This window comes from Engraulis encrasicolus, chromosome 9, assembly GCF_034702125.1.
Source record: "Engraulis encrasicolus isolate BLACKSEA-1 chromosome 9, IST_EnEncr_1.0, whole genome shotgun sequence".
Classification (NCBI taxonomy): Eukaryota; Metazoa; Chordata; class Actinopteri; order Clupeiformes; family Engraulidae; genus Engraulis; species Engraulis encrasicolus.
Genome location: NC_085865.1, coordinates 7,736,663 through 7,756,861, shown reverse-complemented (window position 1 = coordinate 7,756,861; position 20,199 = coordinate 7,736,663). Strand labels below are relative to the sequence as shown.

At 44.5% G+C, this 20,199-nt stretch overlaps 1 protein-coding gene across 1 annotated transcript in view; it reads right to left on the bottom strand.

Moving 5' to 3' along the window:
- cbl (Cbl proto-oncogene, E3 ubiquitin protein ligase) overlaps positions 1–20,199 on the bottom strand; it is a 98,162-nt gene that overhangs the window by 75,821 nt on the left and 2,142 nt on the right. Inside the window, exon 2 of the mRNA XM_063206424.1 lies at positions 7,384–7,631. Within this exon, the coding sequence (XP_063062494.1) occupies positions 7,384–7,631 (248 nt within the window). The remainder of the gene's footprint in view (positions 1–7,383; positions 7,632–20,199) is intronic.

The following is a 20,199-nucleotide window of genomic DNA, read 5'->3' as shown; positions in this document are numbered from 1 at the left end:
ACACACACACACACACACACACACACACACACACACACACACACACACAAGATGGGCATGTCAATCACACAATAACACACACACACACAAACACACACAGACACACACACTGAGAGAGCGAGAGAGACAGAGAGGGCGAGAGAGAGAGGGAGCGAGAGAGAGAGAGAGAGAGAGATAGAGGGAGCGAGAGAGAGAGAGAGAAACAGAGAGAGAGACTGAGAGACAGAGAGCGAGAGAAACAGAGAGCGAGAGAAACAGAGAGCGAGAGAGCGAGAGAAACAGAGACAGAGAGCGAGAGAGACTGAGAGAGAGACAGAGAGCGAGAGAGAGAGAGAGAGAGAGAGAGAGAGAGAGAGAGAGAGAGAGAGAGAGAGAGAGAGAGAGACAGACAGAGAGACAGAGAGAGAGAGAGAGAGAGAGAGAGAGAGAGAGAGAGAGAGAAACAGAGAGATAGAGAGAGAGAGAGAGAGATGGATCCTGTTAATCTAATCTCTTTAAGCTTGAGCCTTGTCATCTTCAACACCATTCAGCCACAACACATTTACATCTCCCACTGAGAGGCTTACACACACACACACACACACACACACACACACACACACACACACACACACACACACACACACACGCACACACACACACACACACACACACACACACACACACACACACACACACACACACACACACACACACACACACTCCATTGAGGAGGCTTACTCACACACACACACACACACAATGAGGAAGCTTAGGGCACCCCACTGTTTTGCTAAGAAAGCCAATGCTGACCTTCGCCCGAACTTGGACTTGCAGAAAGGACACACACACACACGCATAAAAACACACACACACACACACACACACACACACACACACACACACACACACACACACACACACACACACACACACACACACACACACACACACACACACACACACACACCTGTCGCTTGCACTAACAAAGTCCTCAAGCTCAAACTTGTCCACATGACTAACCACGGGTTTATTGTCAGCTTCCTTGTAAAGAGTATGAGGGACTTCTGTTTGCACGCACGCACGCACGCGCACGCACGCGCGCACACACACACACGCGCACACACACACACACACACACACACACACACACACACGCGCACACACACACACACACACACACACACACACACACACACACACAACACACACACACACACACACACACACACACACACACACACACACACACACACACACACACACACACACACACACACACACACACACACACACACACAAATTGTGTCCATAGTACAGTAGGCTAGATCATTAAAGTCAGAAAAAGACTTTCCCCCTGACATGGTTAGCTAGACTACACCTGACTGCAAACCACAAACTACCCGTACTCCTCCAGTCATGTGCAAAACAGACACAATTAGGCTAAACTCCAGCTAAAGCTAAAGAAAGAAGCTACAGGTAGATATACAGCACAGGCCAAAAGTGTGGACTTGCCTTCTCATTTATGCATTCTCTTTATTTTCTTAGATTTTCAGTGTGTATTTTCATGGAGGGCATCAAAACTGTGCATGAACACATGTAGAATTATGTGCTCACTAAATATCATTCTTAGAGGTGCTCCGATCACCATTTTTTGGCCCGATCACCGATACCGATCACCAAAAATCTTTATCTGCCGATCACCGATCATTGCCGATCACAGAAATTATTTCCTATTTTTTAATAGCCTATTAATTATCCTTATTGAATATTTCTGCCCATAAACCAATCAATCTTAATTTGCACATGTCGCTTTCACAATGTAGGCCTATTATTAGGCTATTACTATTATGATTATTATTATTATTGTTATTATTATTATTATTATTATTATTATTATTAGGCTATTATTATTATTATTATTATCTTTCAGCTCTTTCAGACTAGTGTTGGTAATATAGCCTACAAGTAAGTCTACAGTATTAATCAATTTATAAGTTATTGCATATAATTACTAAACTATTTAAGATTGAATTGAAACTGAAACATTACATCAATTTATAAGTTATTGCATATAATTACTTAACTATTTGAGATTGAATTGAAGCTCAGACACCTGGATCTCAGTCTCTCGTCTTCTGCATACGAGAAAAAACCCTGTCGCTTTAAATGAGCAGCCTCGTGAGGAGAGCCCCTCCCCTCTCTGTCACTCACTGTCCACAGCTGCAGTGCTCCGCGACCGTTCTGCTCTCTCCCTCTCACTTCTGTCGCCGTTTGGCGTTTCAGCGACTATCAAACTAATCGACTGACTGTCAATTACAACTTTGAAAACAATAACGTTGGCATGCTTGTGCGGACAACGTGAACTTGTCGCGCGCTGACCGAGGCAACTACACAGGTTATAACGTAAAATGGCTAACGGGCGAGAAGTAGTCTATCGCAAATTACATTGTGACTGAAACACTTGAGATTCTACATACACAAAACAAGAAAAAAAACTTCACTTGAAAGAACAGGGAACACGCACAACACAGCGTGTCTGCGAGGAAAGCTCTTTCTCTGTAACACGGTCATAGAATGTAGAATTCCCGGCACAGACTCATTGAGTTTCACCGTCCACTCTCCCTAGTTGCTGTTTGGTGTTGCAGCGACTACAAACTAATGACCTGGCTGTCCATTAGGCTACAACTTTAAAAACAATACAGTTGATGATTGTTTTGGAAACGTTTAGTTGTTGCGTGCTGACAGGCTGTAACTCAAAATAGTGAACATGGCGAGACTGACACGTCATTCACAAATTACAAGCGTCATGTAAACTGCGCATGGATCGGAAAATCAGATCATTGTTGATGCAGATATGATTATAAATGGTGAAAATGAAGGAGGGAATTCCAAAAAGTTAAAGACAAGTAAAGATGCCTTATTTTGGTGCAGCAGCTGTGCAGAGCCAGCACCTAGGCTACATGCAGGCAGCGCCAGGTGTAAAGGCGAAATGGTTGCGTGAGGAATTTAATATCTCTGGATCGGTTTTTTGATCGGCATGTTTTTCCGATCACCGATCAGGCTATTTTTGGCCATTATCGGCCGAGCATGATCGGCTGCCGAGCAATCGGAGCACCTCTAATCATTCGAGCTGCTGTCCAACAGCAATGTCAGCTGTCTATCCACCTGACGTCAACACGGCACAACTGATGTCCCCACACATTCCAATAAGCTTTTATTGGTCTGTTTTCAAGTAAAAATGTCCAGTCAGTCATGTCAATCTTACTTGAACGTTAAAGTCCTCCAATAACTCACTAGAATTGTTTCCATTGTTATGCAGATGACACCCAAATCTACATACACACTAAACCCTCCCATCCACTCCCCCTTGCTAACTTAACAACTTGCCTCAATGAAATTAGTAATTGGATGACCCAAAATTTTCTTAAACTTAATCAAAGCAAAACCGAAGCCATCATCATCGCCACCCCATCATTACTTAGAAAGATAAACCTTTCTCAGTTCTCTATCCCTGACTATTTTACCTCCACTTCCTCTGAAGTAAAAAATCTGGGCGTCATCATCGACTCTTCGCTCTCCTTTGAATCCCATATTAAACACCTCACCAAAACTGCATTTTTCCACCTTAAAACCATCTCCAGACTCCGCCCCTCTCTCACCCCTACCTCTGCTGAGACCCTCATTCACTCTTTCGTAACCTCCAGATTAGATTATTGCAATGCCCTACTCATTGGTCTCCCCACTAAATTGATAAACCGTCTACAATACATTCAAAACTCAGCAGCTAGATTACTTACACACACCAGACCCTGGCATCACATTACCCCTATCCTCTATCAATTACACTGGCTTCCTATCCATTCACGTATCCATTTCAAAATTCTCCTCCTCGTATACAAGGCCCAGCACAACCTTGCACCCTCCTACATCACAAGTCTCCTCACCCCATACAATCCCACCCGCACACTACGATCCACTGACTCACTCCTCCTTACTGTTCCCTCCACACACCTGCGCACCATGGGCGAAAGGGCATTTAGTGTTGTTGGCCCCAAACTTTGGAATTCTCTTCCACTTTCACTTCGTCAATGCTCTTCACTATCTACTTTCAAATCTAAGCTAAAGACACACCTTTTCTCTTCTGCTTTTCAACTTCACTGACAGGCACTTCCACTTATTTTAATTATCAGTCTACTTTTTTATTTTATTTTACATATTATTTTTCCCACTCATTTCTATTTTATTTTCAAATGCATTCTACTTCTTTTTTCTTATTTTAAAAAACATTTATTTTATTGTAAGTTACTTTTATTTCTATTTTATTCTTGCATTTTTATTACTCTCCTATTGTTAATTCACTGAAGCTTTGTTATACTTTCTCTACTGTTATGTATTTGTTTTTGATTGTAAAGTGTCCTTGGGTATTTTGAAAGGCGCTCAAAAATAAAATGTATTATAGAATTGTAGAACTAGAGTTTTGAGACCTAAAACCTAGTTTTAAACACTTGCCAATACAAGCATTTTACAGACATTTTCTTGATCTGATATTGAGTCACAGTCAGTTACTTGGAGAGGTCAAACCTGTGTTTGAGGGAATCTGAAGCAGGGTTTTTCAATTTATGACAAAATTGCATTTTTCATACAATGAATACTTAGAATTTAATGATGGTGGTAAGTATTTATAAAAAGGCAACATTAGAGAATGGGTAGCACGAGTTCTGGAAATAAACAACTAAAAATCTCACACAGTATACCATTAAAGGTGCACTGTGTAGGATGGTGGCCAGGCGAAATATTGCAACTATGCTGCTCATCGAAACTGCGCTGCTAGTTGCCAAATTTGATCTTTTCAGGAATATTTACTAGTAAGTAATTAACTAATATTTATTAGTGTGACCAAAGTACAGTATGTTTTGCTGCTAAAAAGTCTATTCAAATTCAAGCAAACATGGAGAATATCCCCTTTTTCATTATATGAAAAGAGCACTTTTTCCAGTCATAATAAATACTTTGAATTAGAATTTGACAGCGGGGATGGGGCATTCATGAAAAAGGTAGCAATTGTGAATAGACAACATGGATGCAGGAAATAAACTACTCAAAATATTCACACGGTGCACCTTTAAATATAAGGCCTTAAATCCCTACGTTTACATGATGTTTTTAATTCCGAATTAATAATTCAGAATTAAATAGTTCCGTCGAGTTCACTTTGATCTTTCCTTTAATTCCGAATTAAGAGGTGTTTACATGACGTTTTCAAAGCAGAATGAAGCTTTATTCAGAACTGAAGTCAGTTAATTCCGAATTGAATGTCTCATGCAAACGTAACAAATGTCTTGTGTGTGTGTGAACTGCTGCTGCTCTCGTCTCGTCTCCTCTACTGCAACTGGGGCACACTGGCAGCCAGCGAGGCAGGTGCTGCTACTGAAGCAGCCACAAGCATCACGTGGGGACCCCCCCTCGCCCCCCTGCCGCGACACACAAACACACACACAAACACACACACACACACCTCGCCCCCTGCCGCCACACACACACACACACACACACACACACACACACACACACACCACACCCCCTGCCGCCACACACACACACACACAGGCTTCTTACAGGGACGCCTTTCTTCTAATGTTTCCACAACGGGTGGCTTAACTAACTTTGCTGCCGCATCTTAGCTGGAGATGAGATCACATCAGCAGCACTAGACCAGCCGTGCTCTGCTCTGCTCTGCTCTGCTCTGCTCTGCTCTGCTCTGCTCTGCTCTGCTCTGCTCTGCTCTACTCTGCTCTGCTCTGCTCTGCACTCCGCTGCTCTGCTCTGCTCTGCTCTGCTCTGCTCTGCTCTGCTCTTCACAGGTGCTCTAAGTGCAGCCGGTATTGAGATGCAGCACTAACAGATAGAAACAACACACACACACACACACACACACACACACACACACACACACACACACACACACACACACAGATACAGGCACACACACACACAGAGATACAGGCACACACTATACAGACACACACTAGACACACATACAGACACACACACACACAGACTCAAACAAAAACACACAAGCTCATAGACGCACGACGCGCTCACGCCAACGCACTCATACAGACACACACACACACACACACAATCATAGACACACGCTCACACAAAAGCACTCATACATACAGACACACACACACTCTCATACAGAGATACACACACACACACACACACACTCTCATACACACAAGGTACAGTAGAGTAAGTACGGAGCCGCAGAAAATCGCTAGCAGGTCGAGCTAGCGATGCTGCACAGCTGTTGGGTGCCAGTTGGGTGCAGGCAGGCAGACGAGCAAACAAACGAGCAAAGCCACCCGGGCAGGCAGCCTACTACAGCTGCAACACACACACACACACACACACACACACACACACACACACACACACACACACACACACACACACACACACACACACACACACACACACAGACACACAGACACACAGACACAGACACAGACACAGACACACTGCTGAGCCGCAGCCACAACCACTTTTTGCATAGGAGATAAAAAGTCCCCACTTTAGCAAATGAGCTATCGTCCCGTTCAGCTATTTCTCAGCTAAGCCAGAGCCAAAAAGTCCGAATTAGGCCACACAGGCAGGCAGGCAGGCAAGCAGGGCAGGCCGTCTGTCCGCTATTTAGCATCTCAGCTCAGCATGTATCCACGTCCACAGCTATTTAGCCGTTTAGTGATTAAGAGGGGTGGGTCTCACACCACACATCACAACAGCATTCAGACACACACACACACACACACACACACACACACACACACACACACACACACACACACACACACACACACACACACACACACACGTGCGCGCGCACACACACACACACACACGTCATCACAACAGCATTCAGCTAGCCATCTTCAACTGCTTTGCAGCTACAGTAGAGTCCAGTTCCATTACACGTCGCCTTACTCAGGGCCATCCATCGCCTGTTAAAGTGATACTGCTACAGTACCATTTTTGGAAATTAGCTCATATTACACCTCTCCTTCAGTGATTGAGTTTTACCTTTCTTCTGTATTTGCGGTCATTCTCGGAGTTTGGCATTGCAAACTGCACCTACTAATCTATCAGTTAACACATAATCCGATGACACCAATTGGCGTCTAGCTGGTCTCATAGGACGTGTGTGTGTGTGTGTCTGTGTGTGTGTCTGTGTGTGTGTGTGTGTGTGTGTGTGTGCGCGTGTGTGTGCGTGTGTGCGTGTGTGCGTGCGTGCGTGCGTGCGTGCGTGTGTGTGTGTGCGCGTGCATGTGTGCGTGTGTGCGCGCGCGCGCGCGTGTGTGTGTGTGTGTGTGTGTGGTGTGTGTGCGTCCCGTTTCTCACCTGGGCTGTGAGTTCTCCTCGTACATGCGCTCCTTGCCTTCCTTGAAGAGGCTGATGGTCTGCTTGGTCTTCTTGGTCAGGTTCTCCATGAAGACCCGGAAGTACTCGTTGTCCCCGAGCGTCTCCATCTTGCCCTCGTAGCGCGACAGGATGGTCCGCAGGTGCTGGTACGTGTCCGGCAGCAGGTCCAGGATGTACGGCGGACTGTTCTTCAGCGCCAACTTGGGGTTCTGGCACAGGCGCACCACCTAAAATGGGGAACAGAAAACAAAACAAATACACACACACATGCATACATTAAGCATTAGTGAGATCAACAATAATCGATTTGACAATACATGCGGGGCATGGAGGAATCACAATACATCAAAACTCAACGCATCCAAACCGACATCGAATCGCGAGGGCAGTGCCAATTACTTTTTAATCCCGGCCCAAATCCCGCCAGAGTGGCTGGCAGCAAAACTGAGAAGGAGGGAGGCGATTTCACCAGAATAACTGACGTTGGCTCTTCAAGGACGCGATTGTTCATCTGTTTACCGTACATGCTTTGGCACCAAAAACCCTTATTGCCTCACAAACACTGGCTGCACTGCAGTACAACACGTGGAGTGGTGGCAGGCAGCTCTCGCTCACACACACACACAATCACAGGCTTCATCTGTACATGTCGGAAAACACAGCAGAACAGCTGAGCTGAATTAATTCACAATCACACGCTAAAAAGGTGGAGCGTGTCAATTTTCAGTAGTTCATTTCCAGAAGTTATGCTGCCCGTTTACAAACTATGTAGGCTACTACTACCATTATTCATTTCTAAGTTTTAAACTATGGCATTGTAACGTTAGGAGGATCCTATCCATGCACACCTGTCATTTAGAACTAAGAGTCATCGACATCATGGACATCTTTGGTGGCAAAACCTACTCTGATCAGACCAAATCAACTTTGTTAATGGGACCGCATTAACCTGGCTCTCGCCAGACCCTAGTATATTACACAAAGGTCTGGAAGAACTTCAGTCACCCTGCTCCCGAACCGCCATGCAGTAGAGCCAATCAGGACAGCAGGATTTTTGATGTAGTCAAAGTTTAAACGAAGCAGAGAAGGGAAAAATAAGCGAACCACCCCAATTGTTTCAGACAATAATGGCTGCTCGCATAGATTTTTTCTTTGACAGTGATTCTCTAATTTCAACGGTATTTTCCAATCTATGAGTAGTTGAAGTAGCACCAGTGGTATCAGACAAGTGGTATCACCTAGGATTTTTTGCTTAAACCACATCCTCGCAGACCTACTCATATGACGTAGTTGCAGATGAATGTTCGCAAAGCAAGGCGGAAGCCATTCATCTAGCGACTGCCAGGTAAGGAAGGAGGACAGCATACCTTTTGGAAATAAACTACTATAAGATTGCACACTAGACTAGGGGTCGACCGATACAGGTTTTTTAATGGCCGATGCAATACCGATTTTTTTCCCCCATCATCTTTGGCCGATACCCGATTTCCGATACCCGATATTTGGGGCCGATATGGGTTAAAAAAAAGTTTCAAAAATGACAAATATTCCAGGTATCAAGTTAAAAATAATTCCTTTTAATTTTTTTAGTTAAAAAATCATTCCTTTAACATTATCAAATTGTAACTTGTAACATTTAAACACCCACTCTAACAATCAAGTAATGTCTAACAATCAAGTTAATGAAGTGTCTTGGTGCTTTTAAAAAAAACCTGAATGACATAAAATAATAAATATTGCGTATCGGCCAAAACCACACGCGTATCGGCCGATATGATACACTTAAAAAATGCAAATATCGGCCCGATATCGGTCTATCCTAACACTAGACTATAAAATACTATGAGAGTAGAGGACATTGTTTATGGGGTCGGTCGGGCATCCGTGCCTGAAGTGCCCCTGAGTCCCTGACCCCACACTACTCCTGGGTATATTCTTTTTTTATACTCTAAATACTCTAAATTGCTTTGGACTAGGGATGTTAACCGGTAACCGTTTAACAAATAGTCGACTGGATCAACGTTAACCGGTTAAAATTTTCTGCCACCGGTTAACCGGTTGTAATAATAAATATAATTGTAATAATAATTTCCTCCCAAAAAATTTGAGGTTTTAGTACAAATAATCAGCTTTTCCATCTGGCAACAGTGGCTGGACATGGCAGGTCCTGTCTGCGCAGCAAAAAAAAAAGGTTTATGTGAAAAATAAAATGTAAAAAAATCAGTGCTCGGCATATCAGGCACGCAAATGTTGTATAATTTAAGATTACCGGTTAACCACCGGTTAATGAGTCTCAGTAGCCGGTTAAGAGTTTTTTCAATTTTCGCCATCCCTACTTTGCACAAAAGTGACAGGCAGCTAAGTGTTAAAGTAACGTAATGAAATGCAATGACAGACACAGACAGCAATTCATGTTGAAAAGTGTTCAACATCCACTTCATTTTTGTGGAGATCCCAAACTGTTCATAGTCGTCCGGGTCATCTTAGTGGAAAGAGATTACAGTTTTTGAATCTTGATCATCATCATCATCACCACAATCATTTTCGATTTGATGCGTGCAGTGCAGCTAATTTCAGGACCGAACTCTAGGGCTACGTGACAGACTTCACAGGCCGACTTCTGAGATCTGACAGATCTGCCTGTTCATCCACCCACACAACACACACTGTAATAGCCCTACAGCAATGTGAACTGCTGGAGAGCGGTGCTTGGGCTGGAAAGGAGAAGGGGGTTTTTGGTGTGTGTGTGTGTGTGTGTGTGTGTGTGTGTGTGTGTGTGTGTGTGTGTGTGTGTGTGTGTGTGTGGTTGGGGGGGCAGTTTGGGGATTGGGGTGAGATGTGGAAAGAAGGAAGAGGAAGAGGGGGCGAAGGGTCGAGTGGAGCGAGTATGACATTAGGGGTGTAAATTAAGGGTGGGCGATACATATCGTCTGCGAAGTTATCGTGAATGTTGTTTTGACGATGAGTAATTTTGCAATATCGAGATATTTTTATGAAGTCGCTAAACTCAACAAAGCGCTGTGACAGGACTCCTCCAGACAGCAACGACAGCCAAGCCTTTGAGCCAATAGTAATGTTGTTGTGAACTGGAGAGTAAGTCTGTGAACCAATGAGCAGACAGTGCTGAGGGGGGCGGGCTGCAGCGTTTTGGCAGACGGAGTGTCTGTGTCACTCATGCAGCGCTGCTGCTGCTGGGCAGTGAAGGAGAGTTGCTGTTATCCAAATGGTGGATTTACATGAGGAATTCAACCATTAAACCAGCCATTGCATGATGCTGAGGGCGTTTTGGAACTATGTGCTTTAATCAGCAACTGTCTGTGATTATGGAAAGCCAAATAGTTAGGAAGAGAAATAGCTTTGTCTCTGGTCTGAGAAATCGCGTTAGCATGCTAGTTAGCGAACTAAGCTAAGCAATGTTGTTCTCTACAACTAGATTGGCTGTTACTCACTACTCAAACACCCACCTGCATGTATAGATATCATAACTGCTTAGGTGGACAAGTAATGTTAAGTTAGACTCCCGCAGTGAGTTAAATTACAATGTGTGAAATCCAACACATGCAATTTGCAGCTGCCATAGTTAGGTTCTGCTTCCTATCTACAAATGCACTGTTTCCAGTCAAAAATGACTGTCCTCTAACAGAATCATTAGCAATCATAAAACATTTTTTTTAATATGGATATGTTTCCATGACAAGTGATGAAGTATTACTTTACAGTCCAGCATATGCATATTATTAAATTCAAAAAGTGAAAGCTCTTCAGCACAGCATTTTTTCCCAACTCTCTGTCCCTCCTCAGTTAAAAAACAAATGCAGCACTACTACCTCCAGTGCAGAATTGAAATTAGTCTGGAATCATGCACAAATCATAGACAGCATAAATGTGTAGCTTTGGTATACTGCCATGCTCTGTGATGTAGACATGCCATCGTTTATGCCGCCCCCCCCCCCCCCCCGGAATAGGCCCTACTTGTTTTTGCAAGTGTTTTTGGAAATTATCGTCAAATTATCGTTATCGTGAAAATTCTACAAATTATCGAGATAACTTTTTTTGCCCATATCGCCCACCCCTAGTGTAAATCACAGCCTCCATGATGATACAGTATCGATTTCTGAAAGCTGGGATTTGATTATTTTCGATACTTAAGAAGTCCCCACAACACGCTTTGATTTGATTTTTTCCCCCCCCAATTACTTTTCCACTTCTATTATGTTATGGAGCAAGGCCATGGGACAAGCGAGTGATTCGATTATTTTCTATACTTAAGAATGCCCCACGATACGACACGATGAAATTGTCGGCCGAAGGATCGATGCATCTACACATTTCAATTATTATTTACACCCCTATATAGAGAGAAGGGTGATTGGGGGTTGTGTTTGAGGGTAGAAGTTGGGGTGGGAGGCAGTCAGTGTGTTGCATGCTGGGAAGGCAATGGAACCGGTCTGCGCAAGAGTCCGCAATGTGTTGCATGCTGGAAACGCAATGCGAGTTGGCTGGGGAGCCAACGATATTCACTTTTTTTGTCGGGGGGGGGGGGGGGGGGGTTGTATATGGTGGGTGACAGAGGCAGGTAAGGAGAATGTTGCATTTATGAAAAGCAATCTCAGTGATCTTAACATTTTTGGGGAGTTGTGTTTGGGGTTGGGGTTGTGTTTGTGGTGGGGGTGAATGTGGATGTGGGGAGGGTGATGAAGGAGAGTGATGCATGATGGGAAAGTAATGGCAGATGAGTTCTGACAGATCTGTCTGTACACTCACCCACATGACGACAGCAATGTTAACTTTCGGGGAGTTTGAGAGGGTTTGGTTTGTTTTTTTGTTGTTGTTTTTTTTTTTTTGGGGGGGGGGGGGTGAAGCAGGAGACTGTTGCATGGTGGGATAGCAATGGCAGCTGTACTGGCTGAAGTGAGGAGAGAGTCTGGTGAGGCGGGGGGACTCAAGAGCACAGTAGTGCACAGAGCCCTGTGGTTCTCCATGTTCGTTGTGCTAAATTTAGGCAGCCTAAACGCAGCAAGAGAGAGAGAGAGACAGAGAGAGAGAGAGAGAGAGAGAGAGAGAGAGAGAGAGAGAGAGAGAGAGAGAGAGAAAAAACGAGGCACGAGCGAGCGAGCAGAGTGGCCTACATGTCCGCTTTTCTACTTCCTGGAACACATCGAGTCACCCAACGCCACAGAGAAGAGTTTAACATAAGCAGCTACAGAAGCACTCAGTGTTGCCAGATTGGGCTACTTGGGATGAGCGTCAGCGGGCAACAACGGGAAAAAGTGGCCATTTGGCGGTTTTTCCAGCCATTTTGGGCCCATAGAAGTCGATGTAATTTGTTGAATTTGGGCGGAATTTAGCAGAATTTAGCGAAATTTGGCGGTTTTTGAGAACCTTTTGGGCGGGATTTGGTCAGACACATCTGGCAACACTGGAAGCGCTACACAGAAGAGTTCAACCTTAACACAGGCAGCTACACAGAGAAAAGTTCAACATGGTCACCCAACGCCACAGACAAGAATTTAGCACAGACTAAAAAAATGCCACAGAGAAGAGTTTAACTTAACACAGGCAGCTACACAGAGGATTTCAACCTTAACACAGGCAGCTACACAGAGGATTTCAACCTTAACACAGGCAGCTACACAGAAGTGTTTAGCAGCACAGACTGCAAGTGCCACAGAGAAGAGTTTAGTACAGACTGCAAGTGCCACAGAGAAGAGTTTAGTACAGACTGCAAGTGCCACAGAGAAGCGTTTAGTACAGACTGCAAGTGCCACAGAGAAGAGTTTAGTACAGACTACAAGTGCCACAGAGAAGCGTTTAGTACAGACTGCAAGTGCCACAGAGAAGAGTTTAACACAGGCAGCTACAAAAGCTCAGAGGTTTATCATGGTCAACGTAACAATTGCCACATAGAAGAGTTTAACACAAAAGACTTCAGGGCCACAAGACTTCAAGTGCCACAAAAAAAGTTACACACAGACAACAAGCAAAGCTCACAGAGAAATTGAACTTAGTCAACCAAACAAGCTCGTGCCACGAATAAGAGACTTAAACGTGGCTAACTAACTACACAAGTGCCAGAGAGCAGTTTAATGAGGGAAGATCCACAAGGATGACCAGAGAGAAGACCTTAAAAAGAAAAAGCGCTAAACACGACAAGTCTAGCCAACACAAGCTTCACACAGATAACAGTTAACTTTTAAAAGTGTATTGTCACACCATTATGACGGGAATGATTGGACGGTGAAAGTATAGAATTCTCAGCGCCATACAATACAATTTGGAATCTTAAAATCTTACACTGTTATAGAACACATTCGTTTTATAGAATGTTCATAAACCCAGTTTTCAAGTAGCAAGCAGGCCACGTTACTCCACGCCAGACACAAAAAGAACAGTACTACATCTGAAACTGCACACAGAAACCACAGACAGCAGTTGAACATGGAAACTCAAACTACACAAAAAAGTTGTGAACCTGTCACAGTAGCCAGTCACACTGATAGCACACAGACCGCACTTTAACAGGGGCACCTAGCCTACTACACAAGTATGCTACACTGAGAAACTTCTGACCAGTGCAATTTTAGTTCAGTGTGCAATTAGCAGGCAATGTCTGTGTTAAGCCTAATCAAATCAAGACGGTTCTTGAATAATGACTTTCAGAATGACTGCAACCTAGAATAGATATCCTGCTGAAAACCGCAACTGCTTTTATGTTTTTTTTTTTTTTCAGAAATGAAGTAGCAAAAGAGGTCAAAATCAGATTGCGAGGCCCTTATATGAAAACAGCTCATGTCAATAATGTTCCATCGCATCATTTCTGAGTAACACTATCTGGTATTTATAGCTGAGCATGCAAAGATGTTGATCTTCACCCTGACTTAGGGAAGTGACTTGAGGTTCGAGTTTCACAGGACCCCAAGAAAAAACTGCTGCACTGACCATTCTTAACAGTGACAAACCAGCACTGTCATCTGCGACTGTGGCTGTGGCTGTGTGCGTGCACATGTGGTGCATTTAGTGTTGTATAGTGCATTCAGTGTGTGTGAGAGAGTCTTGTGTCAAAACTTAAGGTCCCTGAGTTGCAACACATAAGTAAGTCTCTCTTGTGAATGACTGTGCATGTGTGTGAGTGCGCAAGCGTGCGTGCGTGCGTGTGTGTGCGTGTGTATGTGTGCGCATGTGTGTGTGCGTGCGGGTCCAAGAAAAGTAAAGATGAGACAGGCATGCAAGAGTCTCCTTCCATTACAGTGTGTGTGTCTGTCTGTCTGTCTGTCTGTCTGTCCGTGTGTGTGTCTGTCTGTGTGTGTACACGCATGTCAGCCCATGAGTGTGTTTGCTTTTGGCCGAGTGAAGCATGGGGGGTGTCACTCATAACAAAGTCATACTGTAACTTATATAGCTATACGCTGAGCCAACACCCTTCCACACTTTCCCCAAAACAGAACAGCACTAGCGAGCCGAGCGCTCCGTGCAGCATGCAGACCCGGCTGCCAAGCCCGTGATAAGAGACCAACAGAGTGACGCTCTGGGAGTTATCGCTAAGCTTGCACACATGTGAGCGTGCACAGCACTGCACAGCACAGCAGAGCACTGCACTGCACTGCACACACATCCACATACTATACACATACACACAGCCACATGTGAACATGCACAGCACACTACAGCACAGCACAGCACAACACATTAACTAGGGATGCACCGATACCGATACTGGCAAAGGGGTCGCTAAGCTTGCACACATGTGAGCGTGCACAGCACTGCACAGCACAGAAGAGCACTGCACTGCACACAGCCACATACATACACACATCCACATGTACGGTACACACAGCCTGGGAAGCTTGGTGTGTGTGTGTGTGTGTGTGTGTGTGTGTGTCTCCGTCTGTCCCGGGCCCAGCCAAAGCAGTCAGCGGCCCAGCACATGAACACACTGGAGACTAGGGATGCAAATTATCGATTAATTCAATTAATTAATTATTAGTTGATAGTCTTATCGATCGACTTACGATTAATTGATAAGCGGCGTTTCCACCCCGAAATCTCAATGTTTCTCGGAAAAAAACTACATCATCTACATTTTTTTATTAAAAATTGAGATAAAATACCACATTTAAATTAATTCGATTTCAATTCTTTAAGTTCAAAACCTTTAAAGGTGGGACCTTATTGAAAATACCAAAAATAGAAAGAAGGAAATAGGGCAGCAGCTGAGCGTTTGATAATTATTAAGCTACACCAGGAAGAGGCCCTGTAATTAACAGCAGAGATAGCGGGTGAGGGAGGAGGGGAGATTTTTTTGAGGGAAGAAACAGACAAAGAGGAGAGGCTCCTTCGAGTGCAGAAAGCAGATCTATGGTTCAGTAGGGTAAAGCACCATTGTAACGAAAAACGAACACAAAGACCCACAGAGTCCAAGCCAGGGGTGCATTCCTCAAACCTATAGTTGCTAAATAAATACGTTGGCCACTTTGTTGCTTGCCATGCTATTTCCCATTGGCGACTACCCAAGTTGCTAACTGGCTAATAACTAGGCTTTCAAGAAACGCACCCCTGTTCAGGATTCTCGACAGACCCGACAGACTCGTTTAATTTATCCTAGCTCGTCTTTGGAATGGTTCACAGACTGGATCTGATTCCTCTCGGATTAAAAAGGGGGAATGTAGATGCATCCCTTTGGTGCTATTAAGCTCATACGACTTAGATTTTTGTCGATCGATGTAGACAAAGCACGTGAGCGAGAACTTGTTGTCACGATGTGGGTTGTATTAAAACAGTGCATTTAAAGTCGGCCACAAATATGAACGAGACGATGAGCTCACACCAGTTTGCACTACTAACAACACCACGTGTGAGGAGTGGGGGGACAGGCAGCGAGGAGGAGCAAGACTCATATACACACGTGAGTGAGTTGTTGACCAACCAGTTCATGGGCGCGTGACCTCGGAGGCGGGCTGCAGGCGAGCGTTGAAGGGGATAAGCAACTGCAGAGGTTGCAAGATCTGACTGCAGTCGCATTCATCCCGCGATAGTTTGACACCATGTGACATGTCACCTTGTTGACGCAACATCACCGAAATCTGGAAGTTTGACAGGAAATCTAACCGTCGTGCAACTTCTTGAGCCAGAATGCATTTCTGTCTAAATGCGCATACAGCCGTTGCAGTATCTCGAATAAGCTTATTGTTGAGCTATAATAGGCCCCGGTCCAACATGGTCGAGAGAATGCAAGTCAAACTGCTTCCTCTCATCCTTCCCTGTGACCTCATCCAATCCCATCATGACCCCGTCCTTGTGTGCATTCCAATATGCGGACTCCCTTTCACGTTTGTCTAACCCCCGGCCTCCGTGGACAAAACAATTAAGTTTCCCCACTGTCAACCTAGCCAAAACACTTTTTAAGGGACTATTCTTCGTTCACTATCCAGTTTGCAAATGAGAAAATGACTTAACAATTTGCTTTCGCGAGATATTGAAATACAATGCTGTTGTCAGTGATGTCATTGCGACGTATTACTTCCTGGTACGAGGCCACAAGCACAAGTGGAGGACGCAAGTCCGCATATTGGAATGCAAACCTTGTGACAAGAAGCTTGGAGCTTGGTTACAGTCCCTGGAGCAGTATGGGGTTGGGTGTCTTACTCAAGGACACCTCAGCCATGAACTGTAGTAGGGAGCGTAAAGGGCTCTGCATACTTCACGCGTGCACTTTGGCGCATTTGGCGCGAGAACCATTAAAATGTGGCAGACCATTCATAGTCAAAAGCGCCATTAACAGACTTTCGCTTGCATTTTCGGAAGTGTGCCCTCTGCTGTTCATGAGAGAAACTGCAGAAATCGCCGGCAGAATCAGATGCAGCGGTTGTAGAGATCTAAAATAGAAAGCCAAACACGGCTGCTGTAGGGCTACTGAACGTCTGACTTATGACTTACCACAATGAAACATAGATTTTTGTTGTAGCCTACATTGCCAGATCATTCCAACACCATGTGAGAGCATTGTTCTGGCTGCAGAATTTATAAATAGATCGCCAAACACAACGTGCTTCTGAACAAAGTAAACAATTGTTTCACTGAACAACATTTAAGGGAGAAGATAAAATAACTTTCAAGGACATTTTATTATCGTCAAAATGATGCCGGGTCAATTATGTAGTAGCCTGCAGTAGGTGTAGCCTCTCTTCGCAACTCCTGCTTTGTCTGCTTACCTGCATGGTCGCTGGTGGCGCACACCAAGTTACAAAAAATGTGGGGTGCACGAACTCGCGCCGCGCTAGCCGCGCCAGGGCGTGTGACGTCATTTTGAGCGCACGCCATCGTCGCGAGTGAGGTATGAAGGAGGTTAGCGCCAGTCACGCCAAGTATGAATCCGCCTTAAGGGTGGGATTCGAACCCAAAACCTTAACCACTAGGCCAAGGCCCGCAGACTGCCACACATTGCACTGCATGTTGATGCTGATTATGTCCCCTTTTGTAATTCGCATTAGGTAAAAACGGTCTGCTAAATGTACTACAACAATGTACCAACACAGGAGACATGTAATATAATGTAATGCAATGCAGTAATAATGCAACATCACCACAGGAGATCAGTGTAGAGGCCTGGTGGAGGCCGCCGGAGATCCCTACCTCCTGCTGCGGCCCTTCATTCATGGCAGCGCAGGCTATAATTTGAGTCTGAGGCTATTTCAAAAGGTGGCCCAAAACGGAGTATCACCTTAACCCCTTTAGTGCCATCAGGGGCCTGACTTGTACCACAAAGCTGGTTCAGGAGTAAACCAGGTTTAAGTTAAGAGTTAAATCATCTACGGTAACTCAGGGGTGGGGAACCTATGTCTCGAGGGCGTTTGCGGCCCTTGAGGCCGTTTTATCCGGCCCCAAATATAATTTTAATGCTATGCACCCTCACATGAAATATGAAATACTTTATAAAGTAGTCTTAAAATAATCATTTAAAATGCAATTAAGTTATTTTCAGGGGACCTAGAGAAGGTGGGGCCTGTTGTAAAGCTGGCAGCCTTCAAAGTAGGCCTAACATGCAGGGGGAAATCCTGGTTTGTGTTCATAGTACGGCGGCGGCCCTCTGAGAACTTTAACGGCCCTCGGATGAATTTGAAGTGGCCCCTCGAATGAAAAAGGTTCCCCACCCCTGATCTAACTCAACCTGGTTTACTCCTGAATCAGCTTTGTAGTATAGGCCCCTGGCCAACACTGTTTGCTTGACCTTGAAGGAGGCTGGGTACAACCATGGCTCAATGGTTAGAGCGCTGGCCTTTAGAGCCGAGGGTTGCAGATTCAAATCCCACCCTCAAGAGCACTTTCATCAGTTGTTGAAGTGCCCTTGAGCAAGGCACCTGACCCCACATTGCTCCAGGGACTGTAACCAATACCCTGTACCTAAATCACTGCAAGTCGTTTTGGATTTTTTTTAATTTTTTTTTTAAACGTCAGCAGTGTGATGTAATGTAATGTGAGTGAGTGGCTGGATGGGCTAGCATGGAGGAAGAGGAGAAAGCGTTCAGGGAAAGAGCATAGCTGGAGGTTTGACATTTTAGGAATTTTGACAGCAAAAAAAAAAAAAATCCTTACAGATCCTAACAGACTTGCCAGGTTTTTCTTTTTTTTATTTCCCTCAAATGCGCCGGGGAGCACTTAATGAAACAATGTTGGTCTAAAATGCAGCCACAAAATGACAGAACAGTTGAGTATTTTGCAATTACAGAAAAATGGCCAGAGAGGAATGGTTAGAATAAGGATATAAACGTGTATTTGCTTTGTCACATGCATAGAGATACAGGGTGAAGAAAAATCTGCTGAAAATACCAGAACAGGCCCACTGTCATTTTATCTACCAGCAGCAATATAAATAGTGACCCCAACATGTCTACCTAAGACTGTGAGTCAATTATTAGGGGTTCGTAATCAAATTCACCAATTCTGTGGCAACATATGGAGGAGATCGTATGTAAAACCCTTTGCACAACTTTAACGTGGGTTATGAATTCGCCTTTGCATGCATGCATGTCTGTCTGTCTGTCTGTAGCACTATGCGATAATCATTAGGGGACATGCCATCATGTTCTGCTCCGTTATGCTCAGTGAAACATATGCAACATCTGTATTCCATAGCTGTGTTTAATCTCTATGCAACAGGCCAAGCCAGTGTCTCTCGGGTACGTAGCATTGACACAGGAGGTCAGCTCCATCTTCTCCTCTCCTCTCTTTTCCTCTCCCCTTCTTTGCTTTCCTTTCTCCTCCATCTCCTCCTTTCCTCTCCTCTCCTCTCCTCTCCTCTCTCTTCATCTCCACTCTTTTCCTCTCCTTCCCTCCTCTCCCCTCTTGGCAGCCCGGAGCATTGCAAAAGGCTTTCTATGCATCAAGCATAGTTATAGCCACACTCTCCTCTCCTCTTTTGAGCAAGCTTTTTTGGCTGTGCACGCACACACATACTCTTCTCCTCGGCAAGCTTTTTTGGCTGCGCACTGCACACATTACACACCCAAAGAAACACACACAAACAATTCACACAGACATACTGACACAACGAAAACACACAGAAAGACACATGCACACCCTTTCCTGTATGACTAAGTGCATGTTAACATTTCTAAAAGGTCGAGTTTTAAAAAAGAGAGAGAGAGAGAAGTAAAACTAGCCCAGTCGATACTTCTGCTTTAAGTCTGACAAAGAGGAAAAGCAGCAGCGAAATTTTGCATCACATCGCTGATGTGCAGGGAAGCCCTGAAAAAACAAACACTGCTTTGTTTGGAATTGATTAAGCATCCCAGAACAGTT